Here is a 24,102-nt window from a genome sequence, read left to right on the forward strand (position 1 = left end):
TGGGCAGCTGCGGCCACGTGGCCAAGAGCCGGGTGGGCTGGGTAGCCGTTCGCAGAGTGGGCAGGGCCGCCAGGAGAGCCAGGATGGCAGGGGCCGTCCGCCGGCCGGGCGGGGACCCCTTTCGCTGAGCCTGGCCACTGGGGGCCGTCTGTAGAGCAGGGCAGCTGAGGCCAAGTGGCCAAGAGCTGGGCGGGCGGGGTGGCCGCTTGCAGAGCGAGAGCGGGGCCACTAGGGGAGCCAGGATGGCGGGGGCTGTCCGCCGGCTGGGCGGGGACCCCTCTCGCCGAGCCGGGCCGCCAGGGGGCCGCCTGTAGAGCTGGGCAGCTGCGGCTGCATGGCTAAGATCCGGGCGGGCAGGGTGGCCGTTCGCAGAGCGAGAGCGGGGCCTCCCGGGCGAGCCGGGATGGCGGGGGCCGTCTGCCAGTTGGGGCGGGCCGCGCCGCTCCACGCCGCCAGTCCTCTACAGAAGCGGCTGGTGGCTGCTGGACTGGACCTCTGCGCCCGCGTGGCCGGCCAAGATCTGCTTGTCTGGGACAAACTGTCACTTCTAATAAACCTACCGATTCCCGGCAGGTCTCCTCTTAACGGAATTTTGCTAGAAGTTCCTCAGTAGATAGACTGCAGCTGTTCCAATGGATCTTTCTGATCCCATTAATGTGGAGAGATTGGAATCGCTGCTTCCTCGCCGGCCGCCATGTTGGATCCACCCCGAGTGTGTGCTTCTTTTTAACCACTTTTTATTATATAAATAATGAAATTGAAAAAATTAGAACTCTATAGAAAAACACTAAGAAGAAAATCCCATTGTTACCTACAGGATAATTATTATTATTATTAACTTTAGAAATACAATTTTTTCTATACCCTCCACACCTATGTGATATATGTATTTCCCTCTTTAGCACTCAAATAATTAGTAAAAACTATTTTATAATCTTTTTTGTATATTATGGATTTTTGCAAATACTGGTTTCTTTGAATGTTGAAAGGGATATACGAAGATGACTATTTTTCCTTTATATTCCTTGACCTTTAATATTTATTCAACAAAAAAAAAATATTGTTGAGCACTGCCTGTGTGCCATATACTGTAGTGAGAAAACCATGCAAAGTTGCTTAAGCTATAATTTGGCCTGTTAGTGCTGGATATGGTTCATATTTTGACTGTAATAAAAACAAGGTTGGTTTCTTCAATTAAAAGGTCTCTTGGGTAGGGCTTAAAATTAGCAATTTTGCAAAATTTCACTCAGAAATACAGTTGTAGAAAATCATGCTGTAGCAGAATTTTAGCATTTGTAAGGGTATGATAAAAATCTAATACTTAATTAAAATAGTTGATTTTCACTATATTTTCCAAATAATTTCTTTAAGTCTTCACAAAGTAAAACAATCTTGAAATGCAAATAATATAACCCCAAAATCCAGAATTCAGAATGCTCTGAAACCCCAAACTTTTTCAGTGTCATGTCAGCATACCAAAAGGGTTCAGTTTGGGAGACATTTCAAATGTTAGTTTTTCAGATTAGGGACCTGTAACTGGTAAAGTCTGCAAATACTCCCCAAACCAAGAAACTAAAACAAGAAGCACATCTAAAGGGTCCCAAACATCTCAAATAGGGTAATTTAACCTATAAAAGGAAATAACTTTTAGTAGATGAAAAATATTTTGTTTTTGCTTCATAGGTTAAGAGCAGGATTATGTGATCGCTGTGCAGTAACTGAAGAACATATGCGGAAAAAGCAGCAAGAATTTGAAAATATCCGACAGCAGAATCTTAAACTTATTACAGAACTCAGTAAGTTTCTTTTATTTAAAGTATAATGTATTCTTGTTAAAAACCTGTAAGTAAATTGATTGTAATCAAATGAATTGTGTCCATACATTTTTTTCTTATTTTTAATACTTTCCTCCTTTTTTCCTTCATTTATCTAATTTTTGATTAAAAGGTTGCAACACAGGTTTTTATTGCTTTCTTTTTAGTTATATACACAGTGGAATGTATTTTGATATATTATACATACATGGAATATAACTTCCCATTCTTGTGGTTGAACAGGATGTAGATTTACACGGGTCATGTATTCATATATGAACATAGGAAAGTTATGTTTGATTCATTCTACTGCCTTTCCCATTCCCATCCCCACTTCCCTTCCCTCTACTCACCCTATTCAATCTGGTGAACCTCAACTCCACATACCCCCACCCCTCCTGCCCATTGTGAATAAGCATCCACATGTCAGAGAGAACATTGGGCCTTTGGTTTTTTGGGATTGACTTATTTTATTTAGCATGATAGCCCCCATTTCCATCCATTTACCCACAAATGCCATAATTTCATTCTTCTTTATAGCTGAATAATATTCCATTGTGTATATATACCATATTTTCTTTATCCATTCATCTCTTGAAGGACAACTGGGTTGGTTCTGTAGCTTAGCTATTGTGAATTGAGTTACTATAAACATTGATGTGTCAGTGTCACTATAGTATGCTGATTTTAGTCCTTTGGGTATATGCCAAGGGGTAAGATAACTGAGTCAAATGGTGGTTCCATTCCAGGTTTTCTGAGGAATCTTCATTCTGCCTTCCAGAGCAATTGCACTAATTTGCAGTCCCACCAGCATCCTCACCAACATTTATTGTTACTTGTATTCTTGGTAATTGCCATTCTGATTTGAGTGAGATAGAATCTCAATGTAGTTTTAATTTGCATTTCTCTTATTGCTAGAGATGCTGAACATTTTTTCATATATTTGTCAACCATTCATATTTCTTCTGTGACGTGTCTGTTCAGTTCCTTCCCCATTTATTGATTGGGTTATTTGGTCTTTTTTTTTGTGGGGGAGGGTGTTAAGTTTTTTAGTTCTCTCTATATCTCTGTATACTGGAGATTAATCCTCTATCTGTAGGTAGCAAAGATTTTCTTCCATTCTGTAGGCTGTCTGTTCACGTTCTTGATTGTTTCCTTTGCTGTGAAGAAGCTTTTTAGTTTGATACCATTTCATTTATTGATTCTTGATTTTGTTTCTGGTACCTTAGGAGTCTTGTTGAAGAGTTCAGTCCTATGCCAACATGATGGAGATTTGGGTCTACTTTTTCTTCTAGAAGGCTTGGGATCTCTGGTTTAATACATAGGTCCTTGACCAACTTTGAATTTTGTGCAGGGTGAGAGGTAGACGTCTAATTTCATTTTGTTAAATATAGATTTCTAGTTTTCTCAGCACCATTTGTTGAAGGGGCTAGCTTTTCTCCATTGTATGCTTTTGGCACCTTTGTCTGGTATGATATCCTTTCTGAGATGCATACTTGAGAAGTTCTTTTGGAGGATTTTTTAAAAATTTTATTTTGTACTAAGAATCAAACTCCAGACCTGAATGTACTAGGCAAGCACCGTACCAACTGGAGCTACAACTCCAGGCCTTTATATTTATGTTTTGAGCCAGGGTCTCAGGGCATTGTTTGGGCTGGCCTTGAACTTGTGATCCTCCTTTCTTAACCTGCCAAGTAGCTGGACTTATCACCATTCTGGCAGTTTTTGTTGTTTTTATGATCATATTTATTTTAAGATAAGTGACTCTTCCTTAATTGGTATTTGAAATTAGTAGGACTGAGTAACCACATGGAATTTTTTCTTATCTTTATTGTATTAGACTCTATCTCTAGTACATAAAGTATTCTCTTTTGTAACAAGTGTTACATAAATTTATTAATCACATGGAAATGGCATAATATGAAAGGTAGTAATATCTACCTGGTAACAAATTACTTTTGCACAGTAGCATCAAACTAGAATAATATGATTTAAAATTAGAAATTCTCATTTCTTCATAATTGTGGATCTTATTTAAAAAGCCTGTAGTTCAGCAGTAGAGCGCTTGCCTAGCACGTGCGAGGCCCTGGGTTCAATCCTTAGCACCACATAAAAAATAAATAAAATAAAGGTATTGTGTCCAACTACAACTAAAAAAAATAATAATTAAAAAAATCCTGACATAAATATTAATATAACTGTATTATATGCTTTATTCACATTGTTTTTAAGTGAATGAAAAGAATTCTCTTCAGGAAGAAAATAAAAAGCTTTCTGAACAACTGCAGCAAAAGATTGAGTAAGTATTTTTCCTAAATTTTAACAGAAAATATTTTCCTCCAATTTTCTTTATTTTACTTAGCTCTAGAAACTGTGAAAGTATCTTAAGAGTTGCAGATTTCATTCTTAAAACTTGGTCCTCTACAATTTTAAAAAATAAAGATATCGCTACATTTTTATGTTTGGGGGATATGTATAAAAAATGTGTTTCTTCTCTTTGGTTAGTGTGTGAATGTACAATTAAAAAGTATCAACATTTTAATTAAAACATTTTATAATTAAATATCAAATATTTTGTTACCTTCTTCCAGCTGTATCTCAGCGCTTCATAAAGCAGACTGAATAAGTATTTCCTCTTACTGAGTTCTTTGGCCTGTTAGAACTTCTGTCTTCTATTCTCACCCATTTCTCTTTAAAAATAAAAATAACTTATCTCTCATATTCCAGTTGCTCTTCTGTGTTTTATGTTTATTATTTCTAATCTTTTCTCTGATTCTGCAGAATAGTTTTATTATCCTTACTTTACAAATGGGGAAACTAAAATGCAATGTCAAATAACTTGCCTGTGATTTCTTAACTACTATGTAATAAGACCATCACTTATACCCATGTCTTCTGATTTAAACACCTTTTTTTTTTTTCATTTCTGTGCTACCCTGTCTTAAACTTTTTTTTTTTCCCCTGATGTGGTCTAACTAATTCAGGGTAGAGATAGGGCTAATTCTTAGTTTCCATTTATATGAAGATTATGTAGTATTTTTATTTATGTTACTTACTTTTGGTGGAGAGGGTGAGTCAGGGTTTCTCTGTGTTGCCCATGCTCTCCTTGAACTTCTGGTTTCAATCCATCCTCCTGCCTCATTCCCCCCAAATTGCTAGAACTAATGGGACACCATAGTTCCAAACTCTTACAGTATTTTTAAAAGCTTAGAATCTGGGATAGTACCGATGGTGTTATAGGGTTCTTAAAGATTCTCTTGCTTTCAAATAAACACAAACACTTTGATACCCCAAACTATGAAGATGTAAGATATTTTTTTTTACTTGGAATAGTTATTATCTGTGTATAAACATGTTTCACAGGAAGAAATAACATTCTTATCAGTATGCTTTTAGGTATTAGATGTCCAATAGAATTTTGTTGTTTCTTTCATATTAGTCCACTGAACACTGGTAGCCAAAGGGAATTTTGAGGGGGATGATAGATGATGAAGGAAGGCTATGGAATCAGACTAAAGCTATGAAATGTGTGTATGAAAATGTCAACACTTTTTAATTTTACTGATGCTCTGTGATGAAAAAAGGCTAGGACAGACCCACAGTTTTTCAATATGATTCCAAAACCCAAAAGGTTCTTGTTTTTTTTTTAATGTTATTCACAACTTAAGTTTATCTCAAGTACTAGAATGCTTTTTGTAGTTTTTATTCATCACACTTTGTGAGTATTTGTATGTTTTACTATGAAAATACCAGTGTATTTGATTACTGGACAGTGCCTCAAATTGCACTGGAAGTGTCGTATAATAACCTATATATGTTCTGTGTTATATTTTATTTTTAAAAATCTAAATTCTGAATCCTGTCTGGTTCCAAGAATTTCAGATAAGTGATTGGTGACCTACATTAATCTATGTGAAGTGATTTAGTACATGTAGCTTGTGGTATTTTGAACTTCTCAACCTTGATATTTATGATAGCAGAGATAAGATACTACGTATATAAAGGTTAATACAGAAATGCCTCCAAAACCAAAGTGTATAAATTGTATTGAAACTGGATTGTCGTTTGCTTGATAGAAATATGAATTTTAATTATTTAGAATTTATTTTTATTGTTCTTAAATGCACAAATTTTCCTGTTGAAGTGAATTAATATTTTTACAAAAGAAGTAGACTTCAGTAAAGGCTACAATAAAAACTAATTTTATAGACAAGTTCAAAGCACATATTTATTTTATTTAATATGCTTAGTCAGAACAGTGTAGGAAGTAATGTATCTTTCAGATCTTTCATGAAATTTAAGATAGTTGTGATTCTCCTGAGCCAATTTTACCACTGACTTGCCTCAAATTTCTTTATGGTTAGCAGTTTTAGCAAGGATAATCTTGTAAAGGCAACCTCACTTCCTCTGACTATCTAAACCACTGTAATGTAATGCTACTAGTGCTTGAAATTTCACTGAACTTTAGAAAAAAATATTGACTTCTTATTAAGTGCAGTAATTCTAACCTCCTTGACTTCTTTCCCAAGCTCTAGTGGTGGGGATCAAACCCAGGACCTCACAAGTGTAGGCAAATGCTTTACAACTAAGCTACATCCCCAGCCCTTCCTGAGCTGGTTTCAGTGTCTTCGATGTCATCTGTGTAGTAGAGTGACACTTAAGTGTCACTACAGTTAAGTGACACTACAGTAAGAAATTATTCAATAAAAATTTGCTGTTATAAAGTTGAAAGATAAAGACAAAGAGTGAGCTCTTCCAGTCACAGGAAATAAATAATTAAGCTATGTATTGAGGTCATGATTCTTTGTATTGGAAAATAAATGTGATGCATTAGTGAAAGTTAAGGAATCTACACAAGATTTCAAAGGACTGTAGAATTCATTTAATTTAACCCTCATCTCTATAATAAAATTCCTCCTATAACTTCTTTAACAAGTAACCATTGTTGAAATACCTTTAGTACAAGTTCACCATTTCCTGAGTCTGTTTAATTTTAGCAAGATGATAGTTTTCCCATGCTTGCATAGAATCACCTTATTTACAAATTATATTTATTGATTCTGATTTTACTCTCTTCTACTTTACTACATTTTTGATACATGAAGACACTGATCGTGGTTCTTCCGAGTCTTGTCTTCTCTGAAGTAAATATCTGCTCTTCATTAACTGTTCTTCATGTGGCACTACTTCAGGACTTTTCAAACTGCTATTTTTTTTAATGTTTTAGGTATCAGTATCATATTTAAGAATTTGATGATATAGATATATAAGTCTGACCAGTACACCAGTATTGGCCAATATACCCACCACACACTTTTTTTTAACCTATATTGATATTACCCAAGCATAACATATTGCTCATGTTTGCTTATGGAGTTTTCAGTTAACTCATACCTTTAAGTTAGTATCTTATTGTCCTCTACTTGTGAATTTGCTGTTTTAGTTTTAAACACGGGATTAAAAATTTGTCAAAGACACCTCATATCATTTAATCTACTCCTTCATTTTTAAGTACTAGCACTATTTATTAAATACCTTACTAATTTTCTGGGCACTGGGTTATATCTTTGTGTATATTATTTGCTTTTTATACCTTCATTTAAAAAGAAAACAGGAAAATACCCATTTTATATACAAGGAAGCCAAGGTTCAGGAAGATTAAATAACATTCAGCTTGACTAGTAAGTGAACCCACGTCTACCTTCAGGCTTTATATACCCTTTCTACAGTGTTGTTAAAACTGCTTCAGAAGGTTACCTACAGAGTGTTGACCTGTAGATGACAAAGCAGAGATTCTCTCTCTTCTTAATCAATTCAATAAGACTGATACCTAGCATTTAGTCCTGCTCTGTTGTATCTTATTAGATTTGGCCCATAATTCTAGCCTTGGAGTATGTGAGAGGGGGTCTTTCATTTGCTGACTTTTGCTGCTGTTCTAAGGTTAGTTTTTATGCTAAGCTTGTATATTCCACAAATTTGTGAATATTCCATTAATGCCTTTCATCAAGGTCATTGATGTTGAACAAAATACCTGAACATGAAGCTATGAGGATTTTCTTCAATAATAATAATTTGTATAGCCAGGCACAGTGGTACACATCCGTAATTCCAGCAACTTGGTAGGCTGAGGCAAGAGGATTTCAAGTTGGAAACTATCTTCATCAATTTAGTGAGGCTTTGTCTTAAAATAAAATAAAAAATAACAAGTGCTGGGGATGTGGCTCAATGGTTAAGAGTCCCTGGATCCAATCCTCAGTACTGCAAATAATAGTTTGTGTCAGTTAGGAATCTGTCTTTATTGATACTGTGTTTATATTTCTTCTTTTTGTTTGCATTGAGAAAATATCAAGGAAATCATTGTCTGATACATTCTTGAGACCTTGATTATATGATAAAACATTCCGTAGACAACTGATCTAATAGCACTACTTCTAAAAATTAATTTTACTTTAATTATTCATAAGATATAAAATTATAAGGTTCTCAGGGATCTGTATAAGGCTCACTAGTTTCAGGGAATCCTCTTCCCTTTTGGAAAATTAGAACATTTAAATGAAGGTGATAGTTTTAACCTTGCTTCCTTATATTTAAATTATGTTTTAACTGGAATTATAAGTTCTTCAGAGTGGAGAAAGAAAAGTTGAATGTTAAAAATTGCGGACTCCCCATGAAGAGAAACCTTGGATCCTTTATAGATCTTTGGGGAAAGGAACAGATTTGATAGAATTTAAGAGGAGGCCTACAAATAAAACAACCGAAAACATTTATTCTCAAGCCCTCAGAAATAAAAGTGAAAGAATGATAACAACTGTGCATAATTAGTTTAGCCAAAAGCTATGACAGAAACTCCTAACTTTTCTCAGAAAATCAGAGACTTAATATTTTAAAGAATAATATTTGGTTAAGACATAGAAGTTTTTTTTTTTTTTTCTTTTTTTCTCCCCTTTACTATGGCAAAGGAGGATAAAACTAGCATTTATTTAGTTTGGGCACTTCTAGTTGGAGCTAGTTTAGGTGTTTGTTTGTTTGTTTTCTCCTTTTGTGGTCCCAGCTACTTGTAGATTGACACTGCCAGGAAATCAGTTTCTTCTCATGACTCATTCGTGTTTCAGGTTGAATTTTTATGACTAATAGGAAAGTACACTATGACGTGATTAGTTAAAGGTAGGCCAGACAGATTTCACACTCCATTAATTTGTAAGACTTTCTCATATGACTTTAGTGTACTCTGTTTTTCCAGAATAAGGATAAAACTACAGGAAGAGATTAAAAATTAATTATTAATCTATTATAAGATGACTATAATAAATAATAAAATATTGTATATTTTGAAATTCCTAGAAAAGTACAATTTAAATATTGTTACATAAATCTGTGAAGTGATAAATTTGATTAGCTTGATTTAATCATTTCACGATGTAAGCATTACAAAACATCACATTATACTCCATGAATACTTATAGTCATGGGGGCTGGAGCTCAGTTGGTAGAGTGCTTGCCTCACATACACAAGGCCCTGGGTTCAATCCCTAGTCCTGCCCCCCCCCCAAAAAAAAAATACTGTATAGTCATTATTTATCAATTAAAAGTAAAATTTTTAAAATTAGATATTATCTCTAAAAATTGTTTTTTAGCATAGACTATAGGATTATAGACCACAAGTAACATTTATATTGTCCAGGAAATTAAAATATAAATCTTTGTTAGAAAACATTAATCTTTGTCTTCCAAACTCTCATGTGTTTTGTTTGAAACAATATCACAAATTAATAGAATAGGCTACTTTGGTCATGTAAAGATTAAATGACTGACAAACTGATAAGAATGGCCAGTAAGGTCAGTAGTGGTCTGACATTGGAAAGTCAGTTGACTTAATTTTACTCAGAAACCACAATTCAGTGCAAACTCAGTCTTTTAAGTACCATTGGTCCTGAATTGAGTTGACAAGAACATACACATCAGCATAAATTTATTTCTTGAGTAGCATCTGGGAAAGTCTTGTATTCATTCATTCAACAAATCTTTGTGCAGTACATACTACTTGACTACCATTGTAGGTGTCTGTAATTCATCAGTAAACCAGAGAGCCTTACCCTCTTAAAGCTTATATTCTAACAAGTGAGCAGATACATATTAAATTACATACTTTGTTAGAAAGCATATTTACTATAGATAAAGTAAATAAAGCAGAATAACAAGAAATAGAAAAAGGTTGTGTGGGAAGGGAGGTGCACTTTTAATTATTAAAATTCCAGCAAAGATAGAAAGATGAGATAATTAGCCATGTGGATACCTGGAGAAGAGTAGATCAAAGAACAGCTAGAACAAAGAGCCCAAAGTAGGATTATACTTAGTGTGTTTGAGGAAACTCAAGGAAGATTATGTAGCAGGAGTTAATATGGGCTAGATAAACAGATCCTATAGGGTCTTAGGGATTAATCAAAGGCTTTGGTTTGTGTTTTTAGTGAAATGGGACATGTGGCACGGTTTTAATCTGACTTAATTGACATGACTTAAATTTTTTTTTAATTATAGATGAACATGATACCTTTATTTATTTATTTTTATTTGCTGCTGAGAATCTAACTCAGTGCCTTACCCATGCCATGTAAGCACTCTACCACTGAGCCACAACCCCAGCCCTGACTTAATTTTAATAGGACTGTTGTGACTGATGTAAATCAGAAGCTGAGATAGAAACTCAAATTTTGCAGCCTACCATAATTGGTCATTAGACTAATGGTGTAGAATACTTTAAAAAGGTTAACTATTTGATAGTGAATAACAACACTTGAGTACTTGACAATAAGGGCCTCTAGAGTCTGCCAAAATTTAAATCTTGTCTCTGTTACTTACTATTTGACTTAAGTGACTTAACTTCTTTTTCTTCATTCCCATGGTAAAATGAGTAATAATAATATCTCATGAGACACAATTGTGATAATTAAAGTGATGGCATGCAGCACTTAGAGTAGTTTCTGGTGATTTAAGTACACAGCAAAGGTTGGCAGTTATCAGTGTCAGTATTATTATCCCATCTGTAGTTTGCCAAGTAGTGTTGATTCTACCACTACAGTTTTTAAAATTGGTTCTTTCCTTTCTATATGTATTTCTAGTATTCGGATTCAAACCACAGAAGCCCTTGCTTGGACTGTTAAATTTACCGTCTAATTGAGTGCCTTGCTTCCTTCTATACCAGTCATTCTGGTACACTGCTATAAACTTGTCATATTACTTTTATACTCTAAAACCTTAGTTCTTTTCCTCTTGCTTTCTCAATTACATGCACATTTACTCACAGTTTCCTTTCCTATAATTTTTGCTTGCTCTTATTCCAACACATATACAGTACTCTGTGCCTTTACTCAAAACAGAGTGGATCCTCTGCTGAACTTCTTTGCCTTTTGAAATACTGTTTCACTTCTCACCATAATATTCCTCACTTGGTATTATAGTTATTTGCATGCTTCTCTAATCCTTGGATTTGGAATATTAGATGCAAGGCATTACACACATCTCTTGTGTCTTCCACTTGTGTTCTGCTATAGCTCCATACTATATTGTAGACGTTTTAATAAATATTTGTTGAATTTATTTTCTTTCAATTGTCATCTTCCTCTAGGAAGGATCAACAACATCAAGCAGCTGACCTTGCATCTGAGGAAAATGTTATTCCAGGTTCACCAATAACAGCCTTCTCATTTTCTGGCATTAACCGGCTACGAAGAAAGGAGAATCTCCATGTCCGATACATGGAAAAAGCACAGAATAAACAGGAGTATTCTGTTTGTACAAATAGTAAAGGTTAGCGTTGTTTCTTAGTTACCTGGTTTTGTAAAAAAAAAAAAAGAGTGTTTGTCTGTTTTTTTACATTATTCAGTCTAATGAAGGAAGATAGTCATTTTTCAGTAACCCATGGTATACTTGTTGAGTTTAACTTCCACTAATAAAGTGACGGGGCATTTTCTGCATGAATTACGAGTAGATGTGTTCCTTGTCTGAATGTGTAAATACTCAGCATTTTATAAATATAGGAAAGTTTCTTTTTATTTTAAAAATATTCAAATGTGTACATATCTGGGATGGAAGGAAAGAGGAAAAGAATATTAATTTCCATCTCCTGTTTTGAATATATTAATATGCTGATTGATTTGCATATATTATTACTATATGTTAATTATCACAATAGCTTATGGGATAGCTGTTAACTCCTTTTATTGATGAGAAAGAGATGTTAGAGAAGTTAAAAATACACTCAAAGTCAATTGTCATATAAGTAGATAAGTCACAATTAACATACAGGTCTTCCTTGCTCTAAACTTCCATACTTTCCAAGAATTGCCCACAGGTACTGCTACCATTTGGAGCTATTTTTAACTCGTTATTTTTGTTGTAATCTGTAGCAGTTGGTGGTAATTAAATGACTTTATAATGTATATGTTTTGTGAATTATCAGTGACAGATTTTAATTCCAGCCCAGTTTACCATTTCTGTGAAATTCTTTGAAACTACCTTTTTATATAGCCATTAAATTTGTCATATGACATGATACAGTGATTACCATTTAATTAAAAAAAGGTAAAGATTTTAAGTTTTTACCTAAACTGCTTGTAACAAGGAAAGCATTGGAGGAAGTTAATATATGAAGTTCTGGAGATATTTGTATAGTGCAAATACATTATTGATGGTAGCTATGCTTTTGAAAGAATAAGTAGATATTTATTCTTTGAAATTGGAAAATTGACAGCTTTTCTGTATTTTATATGTGTTTGCAACACCATCTAGTGGAAAGCCAAAGAACTGTTAAAAATTTTACCTACAATTAGCAGCTAAATTAAAACAGGATCTAGATATTATATTTTAGAAGGAGTAGTCATTGGCCTTTTTGTCTGCTATTAGAACATAAATCATTACAAACAGATAATCATCTATATAATTTATATCATGTTTAGGTTTATCTATATGAATATCCAGAAACCAAACCACAAAAATTTCTTTACTAGAACATCTTTTGTATCTCACATTATTGTTTCTAGTTTATTTCTTCATTGTATGAGAGCAATATATAACTATTTAAAATTTTTTGCTGTTTCCTTATTCTGATCATTTTTTCTTTGGAATCTGAAATTTTGGTTTTAAAGATATAGTAGCTTTTTTTAAAAAGATTTATTTTTTAGTTGTAGTTGGACACAATACCTTTATTTTATTTATTTATTTTTATGTGGTGCTGAGGATTGAACCCAGGGCATTGCACGTGCTAGGCGAGCGCTCTACCCCTGAGCCACAACCCTAGCCCCAATATAGTAGCTTTTGAGTCATGCAAAATTTTTAAAAAATAAGTTTTAAGTGATTTAATGACTAATTAGTTTTGTTCTGATCATGTTTGCTTGCTTATCTTAGATACACAGTGCTTTTTAAAATGATTTTCAAGTTACATTTAGGCTATGTTTTTCTTTACTTTTATCCTTTTGGCTTTCTTTGAAGTAAATCAGTAGAAATATTTCTGATATGTTCCAGGGTTTCCTTCTAGAAAATTAAAGTAGTGTAAAATGTAATATACATTTTAAATTAATCTGCTGATTTGTAACAGATACAGGAAAAAAAGAAACATTAAAATGTTATGCCTTAGGCATCTTAGGTCAGAAGAAACTTGTCTCTTCAAGTCCTTGTTCCCACCACTGCCTTTCAGCTTTGTTCTTAATAAAACTAAAGAAACTTACTTTTTCTTAAAATATGAGAATTATGTCAATAAAATAGTGTTTGTATACATTTAACTACAGGGTAATATTAGCTTATCAGAGTAATATTTTGATAATAATTTTGTTTGTTACATAATTGTTCCTGTTTTTCCCCCCTTAGAATTAAGAAAAATCTCCAAGACTTCAACTCACCCTCCACATAAGCCTAATGAAAGTGAAATTCTAGTAGCTGACACTTGTGATCAAAGTCAAGCTCCAGTGACTAGTAAGATATTGAGATTACTTTATAAGTTTAAAATTTGTGATTATTGGTAGACAAGAGTCACCAAGTTAGAATTAGACTATTTCAAGAATATTTTTATACAATTTATGCTTATGTTATTAGTTGCCTAGAAGTCTTTTCATATTAGAAAATAATGTTATTCTAGTATTAATTTATATTAATATTCTTATCCATATTAGTATAAATTGCTAATGATATAAGGAAGGCTTTATTATGATTTACTCATTTATTTAAAAAATTTATTTAAAAAAGTATCTACTATATGTCAAACACTGAACAAAACAAGCCCTTGTCCTTGTGGAATTTATAATTTAGTTGGGAAAGAAAAAGAATAAATACATGTCAGGCGTAGAGTCAAGTGTGCTAAAGAGAAATGAAGCAGGTAAAAGGGATATTAGAAAGCCTCACTCATTAAGTAACACTTCAGGGGAGACTGAGGGAGGCATGTGGATACCTGAGAGAACAACATCCCAGGCAAAGAAAGTACCATTTGGTTTGCTTGAGAAACTTTAAGGAAACCTGTATAGTTGAAAGAACAGGGGAAAATCCTTTGAACAACAGGAGGAATAGAGTTGCTACTGAGGTAGAAGTGACTGAGAGCAGCAGGTTTTCAGGGTAAGGGATAGGAAAGGTTAAAATTCAGGATTTGGGGTTTTTGTAATATTCTGTTTGAAATATAGAATAGATATTCAGATAAAGATTTTGGATGGGGAATGGATGTAAATTTGCATTTAGGGAAATTCAGGATGAAGGTATGTATGGAAGTTTTCAGCATAATTTTCAAAACCATGAGACTTGATGAGATTTCCAAGCAAGTCAACATAGATAGAGGAGAGAAGTTGAGTACTGAGCCTAGAGTAATTCCATTATGTAAAGCAATGATTCTTAACTCTTCACATATTCATTCCACCTGTCCAGTGAGCCTTTTTAATTCCCCAAATCACTCCCCCTCATGACTTTATTTTGGCGGGGGGTGGGTTGTGGGGATTGAACCCAGGGTCTTATGCCTGCTAGGAAAATGCTGTACCACTGAGCTACACCCCCACCTCACCTCCACACAATTTTAATATTGCAAAAATGCTATATATTCCAGTTATGTGCTCTTTACATTTCATTTGTACTTTATACATAAAAAGTATAAGATTTTTTTGTCCCCTGAAAGCCATTTTTCACTCCTTTCAGGCAGTATTGCAGCTGTTTTGATTTTAGAGATTATGAAAATGAGAAGGAACGAACAAAGTAGCCAGAGAAGGAGCTGCCCATAAGATAGGACCAAAAGTGAGATCCTTTAGGCCAACTGGAGAGAGGCAAAAGTTGTGTTTTCTGTTTCCCAATATAGGTAGTCCTAGACCTGCTCATGTCTTTTTTTTTTTTAATCTTTCTAGAAAGCTCTCTAATAATACAATCAATATTCTACTACTAACCTGTATGCTAATAAATCCCAAATTTATGTCTCTGTCCAATACTCTTCTTCTGGATTCCAAACCACTATATACCCCTGCTGCTGAGCACCTCTCTCTGAATATCTTTCATCTTCAGCATGTCCAAAATGGAAGCTTTCCTATCAGACCTACTTTTCATCCTTTTATTTACAACCTCAGTGAACAATACTATACACATTTCTTTTGAGTTACCTAAGTCGAAGAGTTCTAAGTCATTTTATATTCCTGCTTCTTCATCTTATGTTCTATGTAGCTTCTAAGTCTTACTGATTCCGGCTCCTGCATATCTGTTTTACATAGTCTTCTGTACCACCATGGTACTGTTTTAGACCATCAGTATCTCACACCAAGACTGTTTTAGTAATCTAATGAGTCTTTCTGCCTATTAGTGATTACTTCTTGTTCATTACATTTTTAACCCTGGTATTGCTTCTGTCCTCCCTTTAAAATTCTTGGATGTCTCTTCATTGTTTATAGGAGAAATTCTAAATTACTTAGCATAATCTGATCCCTAACTAACCTAGCTAGGCTCCAATCCTACTACTTTCATCTTGTGTGATTCACTTCTAGCAATTAAACCACATGTAGTTCCCTGAACAAGCAATTTTGTTTCAAATATCTGAGACCTCAAGCATACCTAGAATCCTACTTTCTGACCCACATCTAGTTAACCTGCCACACTCCTCTTTCTCCTAAGGGTCAGTAGACATTACTTTATGTAGTTTGTCTTGATTTCCCCAAGGATGATTTAGGAGTCCTATGTTTGAGTCACCTTTTATGTGTGCCTTTATTATGTTTATCACATCTACTGCAGTTCTCTTTTTACCTTTCAACTGTAGTCCTTATGGTTCTTGAGAACAAGAGCTTTTTCTTTTCATCTAGTGCTTAAACATATCCAGCACATCATAGGTATTCCATAAATACTTACTATGAACAGAAACTCTAAATATACAAAACTTTATAAAATGATTGAATGTAGATGATTCCTATATAAATATGCATTAGCTTAAAACTTGAAAAACATGCAGTGCTAAAAACCTCCACTATATTCACAAAACATACTATAAAACATGGTTTAATTACAAATCCATTTTTTTTTTACAACATCAATAAAAGCAATCTATATACTCCATTTAGTACATTTAGGAAAAATGAAAAACTGGAAAGGTTTAGCAAGTGTGGATGCAAAATGCCAGCAACTTATTGCTATTTATAGTAGATACTTTGAGCTTTCTTGAACAGTATTTTAAAATTTGGCCACTATTTCCCCCCTGTACCTCCAAGTACTGAGGATTGAACCCAGAGGTGCTTTACCACTGAACCACATCCCCAGCCCTTTTTAGTTTTTATTTTGAGTCAGGGTCTCATTAAGTTGCATAGAGCCTCGCTTAGTTATGGAGAGTAGCCTCAAACTTGCAGTCCTCCTTCCTCAGCCTCCTGGGATTATAGGTGTGCACCACCATGTCTGGCTCCAGTGCCATCTTATAAATAGGTTCTTTGAGATTTTTTTCCTACTTTTTTATAATTTTTTACATGTAATTTCTGAAACTGAGTAATTGGTTTTTCTCTTATTTAGAAACACGTGGAACAAGCAGTTATTCCACTGATAAATCATCTTTTAATTTGGCTACAGTTGTTGCTGAAACACTTGGACTTAGTGTTCAAGAAGAATCTGTAAGTAATGGTTTAGTTTGTTAATAATATGTGTTATTTGATATGTCCATTTAGATCTACTATTAAAGAATTGAGCCAGAGGAAAATTACTTTATCCAAAGATTATTGAATAAAGGCCTAGAACAAAACTAATGTTAGAAAGGTCCTTTTATATTATCTCCCCCAGAGCGTCCTGAGTCTTCAGAATTCTTAGGATATGGGTCAAATCAAAATTACAGGGGAATGATAATGGCTTAAAGGACTTATTTTGTCAGTCCTCTCTCTAGTCCCCTCTTTTATGCTTTCTTCCCACCCTCACTGTATCCAAGAGAAGACCTAAACCTTTAGGTTGGTTTCAGAATTTGTTGGGTCTTTTTGGCATCTTTTAAACTGCGTCTTGGTTTGGAAAAATATTTAATTCTTGGGACTACCAAGAACTGCCAATCCAATTCTTAGGGATTGGTCAGGGATTGGCCCCTGTTGTTTTCATTATTTGAATACTTCCTTACATCAGGCAGGTTTACATCTTTTTTCTTTTCTTAATTGATCCCTAGAAAATAGAAAACTTGAATTCTTCAGTCGTAAGAAGTTCTGTTTTGACACAACTTTAATTTTCTCTGCTTTAGTTAGTAAATGTGTACATACTCATAAAGTTGTCTTACTGTTGAATTTCTGAAAATTGAATTGATTTTTCATTACATTTGAGTTTTTGCTCTTTTTTAGATGTATTCTCAAATGATAGTGGATTTTTAAAAACTCTTTGAAAATTAAATGTGTCTTACTGGTTTTTAATTTCCTCCTATCCATAAACCTAGCAAGTCAGTAGCTTAGACACCAAATATGTTAAGGGAGCTGACATCGAACAATTTGCTACAGCTGTGGTCGTGTATGCCTATAATCATGTGACTCATGATCCTGAGGCAGGAGGATCATGAGTTCAAACCTAGCCTAAGCAACTCTGCAAGACCCTGTCACTAATAAAATATATAAAAGTGTGGGTGATGTGGCTTGGTGGTTAAGTCTCTCTGGGTTCAATCCCTCATATGAAAATTAAAAAAAAAAAACAACTTGCTCAGAATATGACGTACAGCCCAACAACATCTCTATCACTTTTGAAGTTTGTTAGAGATACAGAACCTTAGACCTACTGAACTTGCATTTTAATAAGATCCCTAGTTGACTTGTATGCATGTTAAAGTTCTCTAAAGGATCCTTTTAAATTCATCTGTATTCTCTTCCCATCTTAGTGCATTTTTTTGGAATTGGAGTTTTATATACCAGTAATACAGTGTACTTTTATAAAATTTTTAACATCTTAATGTTCTTTCTCTTTAAACTTAATATGCTTCATTTTTATTGTGATGAAATTCACATGATATAAAATTAATCATGTTACAGGATATAATTCAGGGACATTTAGTATATTCATCATATTATACAACTGACACCTCTGTCTAGTTCCAAACCATTTTTTCTTCCAGAAGGAAACCCCATACCTCTGAAACATTCAGTCTTCATTTACCCCACCTTATAGCCTGTGGCAGTCACAAATTTACTCTCTGTCCCTATGGATTTACCTATTCTGGATATTTTTGTGTAAATATGAAATTGTACACTATATATGTCTTTTGAATCTGGCTTCTTTCCTATAGCATAGTTTTGAGGTTCATCCACATCATAGCATTTACTCAGTACTCTATCCCTCATTAAGGATGTATAATATTCCATTGTGTGAGTATGCTGCTTATTTTACCATTGAAGGAATCTCAAGCTCCCCTGAGCCCTCTTGGTGATGAGCTCTACCACTGTTTGGAAGGAGATCATAAGAAACAGCCTTTTGAGGAATCTGCAAGAAATAATGAAGATAGTTTAAGGTAAATTGGGGCACTTTGGTGAAGTTCCATTATAATTAAACCAGTTAATTAAACCCTCTCTCTCCATCAGCATTTAGTTTGCTATTCTGCCTCTATTTTCATTTTTTAAAATGTCTCTCTACTTAATGACCTGTTGAGAGCTTTTGTGCATTACAACAGAGAGGTGGATATTATTTTTAGATCCTTTTTGTGCATCATCAAATAGTGTTTAAGAGCTCCCAACCTTGTTATTCTACCCTTTTAAAAGACTCAGTTATCCCTCTGTGTTTATATTTCCAAGCATTGAATGCTATACAGAATGTATCTGTAAGTTTGGATGAACTTTCCAAGATTGTGTTGCATCTCATTTTTATATCCATTCTAACAATAACTGTAATGACCATAGCAATTTTTTTGTTCAGTTTTTAGATAGACTTATTATATTTAGTCTGTTAAAGTAAGTCATTAAGGAAAGTTTTATTATATACTCACCCACCCCTTTTTTGGGGGGAATGTGGGGCAGATGACAAAAATGTAGCTCCAAGAGATTGTTATTAAATGTCTTATTTAAGGTCACTTAATTTTTAAGTACTAAACCCAAGATATCTATCCTACATTTTCAAAATTAAATCTAATGACCTTTCTACAACTATCTCCTTTGCTAGAGAAAGGGTGGGTCTTAATTTATGTCTGATTCTATAGTATAAGGATTTGGGAGCTAGAGGTGTAGCTTATCAGCAGAGTGCTTTTGCTTAGCAAGCAAGAGGCTTTGGGTTCAATCTCCAGCACTACAAAAATAAAAAATTCTTTTTTTAATTTGTTAAATATTTTATATAATGAATTTATTTAAATTACTTAAAAAAACTTATGGGCAAGAATATTAGGGTATTAAAACATGTTTTCTGTATCATTTTCCTCTACTTTTGTCTGCCAAATGGAAATAAAGCAACAGTGGTACTATATCTTAAATTTTGGTTAATCATTATCTGCTTCTGATATGTAGAAAATATTTTACTATCTCTTCTGTATTAGCAAAGATATTCTCTTATGCCTGTCTTTTAATTTTTTACCCTATTTCTTTAATAGGAATCAAGTTTTATCATTCTTTATTTATTTAGATTTTCAGATTCTACTTCAAAGACTCCTCAAGAAGAATTAACTACTCGGGTGTCATCTCCTGTATTTGGAGCTACTTCTAATGTGAAAAGTAGTTTGTGTTTGAATACAGGTTTATCCCCTTCTCTTTTAGACACTGGGAAAAACAATCATCTGAAAACAGTCCCTTTTAGTAACACTTCTATTTCTAGATCAGAGAAACCTAGATCAAAATCTGAAGATAGTGCCCTTTTTACACATAATCTTGGGTCTGAAGTAAACAAGGTCATTTGCCAGTCATCTTCTAATAGACAGATTCTTATAAATAAAAATATAAGTGAATCCATAGGTAAAATGGATGACACTAATCACATTAAAGATATTACTGATAAACATTTGGTGCCCCTGAAATCTTTGGAAGGCAGAACATCCAAAAGGAAGAAAACTGAGGAAGAAAATGAGCATGAAGTAAGCTGCCCACAAGCCTCTTTTGATAAAGAAAATGCTTTTCCATTTCCAATGGATAGTCAGTTTTCTATGCATGGAGACAATATGATGGATAAACCTCTGGATCTCTCTGATCGGTTTTCAGCTACTCAGCATCAAGAGAAAAGCCAAGCAAAGGAGACCTTTAAAAACAGATTTAAGCAAGTGACTCTCTATGAGGCTTTTAAGCCCATTCCGAAAGGCTCTTCCTCAGGCCATAAGGCCTTGGATGGAAGCAGAATATTACCCAAAGATTCTTCAGAGGAGCCCTGTTTACAGGAGTGCATCCTCCAGTCCTTGAATAAATCCTCACCAGACAACAAAACACTATTACAGATAAAAGAAGAAAATCCTGTATTCAAAATCCCTCTATGTCCACGTGAAAGTTTGGAGACAGAAAATCTTTTTGATGACATGAAGGTTTGTATTAAATGTGTAAGGATTTTTATAAAAAATGGTTGTTTGATTTCATTTAGATGCTAATGGTTATTTCTGTTTAGGGTGCTGGTTCTCATGAGCCAATAAAAATTAAAACCCAGCCAGTCCAAGGAGCATGTGAACTTGCATCAGTCCTTCAGTTAAATCCCTGTAGAATTGCTAAGACAAAGTCTCTGCAAAACAACCAAGGTATGGATGTTATAAATAGGGTGTCTAGTCTTTTTTTAATGGCTAGAATATCATTTGAATTATTTGAATAAATTAAATTGTTTAAAAAAAAATAATCTTTTTTCTGCTTGCATGTTTTTGCTTACAGGATGATTCTCATTGGTTTAATTTTACCTTTGATTTTTCTGCTGTTGTGCTTTTTGAAAAAAATGAATTGAGAGTTAAATATCTGCTTTTCTAAGTGATTTTGTGGATTATTTTACATAGTTATTTCTTATTTCCTTTACAAAAGCTTTAAAAATCTAAACTATACAGAATTCTAAAAAATATAAATTAGAATTTTTATCATCCATACCTTGTTCCTCACCCTGATAATCTGTCCTTTTTCTTTGCATTTACATGTAAATGTTTACATTTATATAGGTTTGAAGACTTCCTGTTTGAAAATGTTATTTGCCCTAATATTTAGATAAATCTTTCCATAATTCTACTTGTTAAAGGAGTCCTCTTGGGGGTCTGGGGATTTGTTATTAAGGTAACAAACATTTCTGTAGTTCACATGCAGTATTTTTTTTTTTTTTATTAACTATTATCCTTCAGTGACAACTTCTTCCTTCATTCTGGACTTACTTTTATTTTCTCCTGAAGCACATTCTTTACTTGCTCTTCCAGCAAGAGTTTCATACTCTGTATGAAAACTTTTCTTTCACATTTACTATTTTAGCTGTGAGGAATTTATAATGGACCTATTTAAGTTTTCTCATTCTACTTGGAAACTACTTCACACTCTGCAGCTGCAGTTGGTGTAGTTGTCATGTCTTGTGTCTGCATACAATATGTTGAAAACCTCTCCAGACAATGTTATCATTTTAACTTTTAAAAAATTTTTATTGATTTGCTTGCTAAGCAAATACTAAACTTGGAATAACACAGAGAACATTAACATGGCTCCTACTTTTAAGAAAATTATTGAAATATATATCACATACCATAAAAATCATCCATGAAAATGTTCACTTCATTGGTTTTAGCATATTCTCAGAGTTGTACATCTATCACTGTCACCTAGGTTTAGGACACATTAATCACCATCTCTCTGCTCCCAATCCTAGGCACCACTGATCTACTTTTAGTCTCCATAGATTTAACTGTTCTAGAGGTTTCCTATAAGTGAAACCAGTCAGTATATAATCTTTTGTGTCTGACTTTTTTCACATGGCATTCTATTTTCAATTTTCATCCATATCGTAGTATTTACCAATGTTTTCTTTTTATTTCTGAATAATACTTCATTGTATACTGTGTTTCATTTATTTATCAGTTTATAGAAATTTGTTTCTTTTTTGCTATTATGAATATAATATACTGTGAACATTTATGTACAAGATTTAGTGTAGATGTTTTTATTTTTTCCTTGGGTTATTACTAGGAATGAAATTATTGAACTATATGCCAAATCTATATTTAAACTTTTGAGGGACTGCCTATTTTCTTTTTTTTTAATTGCTTTTATTTTTTAAATACATGATATTGGAATGCATTACAATTCTTACTACACTTTTGGAACACAATTTTTCATATTTCTGTATATAAAGTATGTTCACATCAATTTGTGTCTTCATGCATGTACTTTGGATAATGATGTCCATCACATTCCTCCATCATTCCTAACCCCCTGCCTTCTCCCTTCCCCTCTCACCTCTCTGCCCTATCTAGAGTTCATCTATTCCTCCCATGCTCCCTCTCCCTACCCCACTATGAATCTAGCCTCCTTATATCAGAGAAAACATTCACCATTTGTTTTGGGAGGATTGGCTAACTTCACTTAGCATTATCTTCTCTAACTCCATCCATTTACCTGCAAATGCCATGATTTTATTCTCTTTTATTGCTGAGTAATATTCCATTGTATATCTGTGCCACATTTTTAAAATCCATTCATCTATTGAAGGGCATCTAGATTGGTTCCACAGTTTAGCTAATGTGAATTGTGCTGCTATAAACATTGATGTGACTGTGTCCCAGTAGTATGCTGTTTTTAAGTTCTTTGGGTATAGAGAAGAGTGATAATTGGGTCAAATGGTGGTTCCATTCCAAGTTTTCCAAGGAATCTCCATACTGCTTTTCATATTGGCTGCACCAGTTTGCAGGGACTGCCTATTTTCCAAAGCAGCTAAACCATTTCACATTCCCATCAATATTATGGGTTCCAGTTTCTCCATGTTCTCACTAATAGCATATCTTTTCTCCATATCTAAGATGCATCCTTTGAAAATATCCAGTGGAGTATAGATCCAGGAGCAGACCTTTCTCAGTATAAAATGGATGTTACTGTAATAGATACAAAGGTAAGTTAAAAAATAAAACCAAAGTCCATTTGGTTCATATTCTAATGAGCTATAAACCTCCTCTCCTGTGACCTGAGATAGCTAATTCTTAAAACCTTTATTTATTTATTCAGAAATCAAATAAAGATGTTTATTCTTCCAACTTTATGGGTAATAATACTTTCTGACTTTAAAGGCCTTTTCTGAAAACCATTAATATAGTTTTTAAAAATAATGCAAAATTCTACTTATATCTTTTTGCATATTTTTATTGGCATATTAGAGCTGTACATAATGATGGGATTTGCTGTTACATATTCATATATGCTTACAGTAAAATAATGCAATTTGGTCAGATCTTTCCCATGTATTTCCCTTTTCCCTCCCCTCTTCCTCTTAGTTATATATTTTAAATATATAAGTTAAATATTTTAAATGCCCCCCGTTCCCTGTACCAGGAATTAAATCCAGAACCCTTTTTATTTTTTATTTTGAGATAGGGTCTTGCTAAGTTGCTGAGGCTGGCTTTGAGGTCATCCTGCCTCAGCCTCTCAGGTTGCTGGGATTACTGGCATGTGCCATTGTACCCAGCTAAAATAATTTATTTTTTTCAAAGAATTCATTATATGTCTTAACTAGCTTTAGAGTAACATACCAATAAGAAAAAGTTTATTTTTCCCATTGATTACTTTTTTTAAAATTGTTTTGCCTTATATTTAGGTTCTGCATAGATTGAGAATTTTTTCACTTGGTAGTATAGTAATAACAAAAATTTTAACAGTTGCTAAGATAATATGTACACATTAATAAATCAAATTTGATTATTGAAATTGTCTGTCATTCT

General features: G+C 33.8%; 1 protein-coding gene across 2 annotated transcripts in view; it reads left to right on the forward strand.

The window, feature by feature from the left end:
* Positions 1 to 24,102, forward strand: part of RBBP8 (RB binding protein 8, endonuclease) — a 76,176-nt gene that overhangs the window by 33,360 nt on the left and 18,714 nt on the right. For both annotated transcript variants that reach the window (XM_081263287.1, XM_081263288.1), the window contains 9 exons: positions 1,684 to 1,796; positions 4,047 to 4,113; positions 11,437 to 11,618; positions 13,674 to 13,778; positions 16,815 to 16,912; positions 18,653 to 18,765; positions 19,863 to 20,745; positions 20,826 to 20,952; positions 23,191 to 23,279. In XM_081263287.1, coding sequence (XP_081119413.1) covers positions 1,684 to 1,796; positions 4,047 to 4,113; positions 11,437 to 11,618; positions 13,674 to 13,778; positions 16,815 to 16,912; positions 18,653 to 18,765; positions 19,863 to 20,745; positions 20,826 to 20,952; positions 23,191 to 23,279 — 1,777 coding nt within the window. The remainder of the gene's footprint in view (positions 1 to 1,683; positions 1,797 to 4,046; positions 4,114 to 11,436; positions 11,619 to 13,673; positions 13,779 to 16,814; positions 16,913 to 18,652; positions 18,766 to 19,862; positions 20,746 to 20,825; positions 20,953 to 23,190; positions 23,280 to 24,102) is intronic.

Source organism: Spermophilus citellus (genome assembly GCF_964194105.1).
Source record: "Spermophilus citellus genome assembly, chromosome: 12".
Classification (NCBI taxonomy): Eukaryota; Metazoa; Chordata; class Mammalia; order Rodentia; family Sciuridae; genus Spermophilus; species Spermophilus citellus.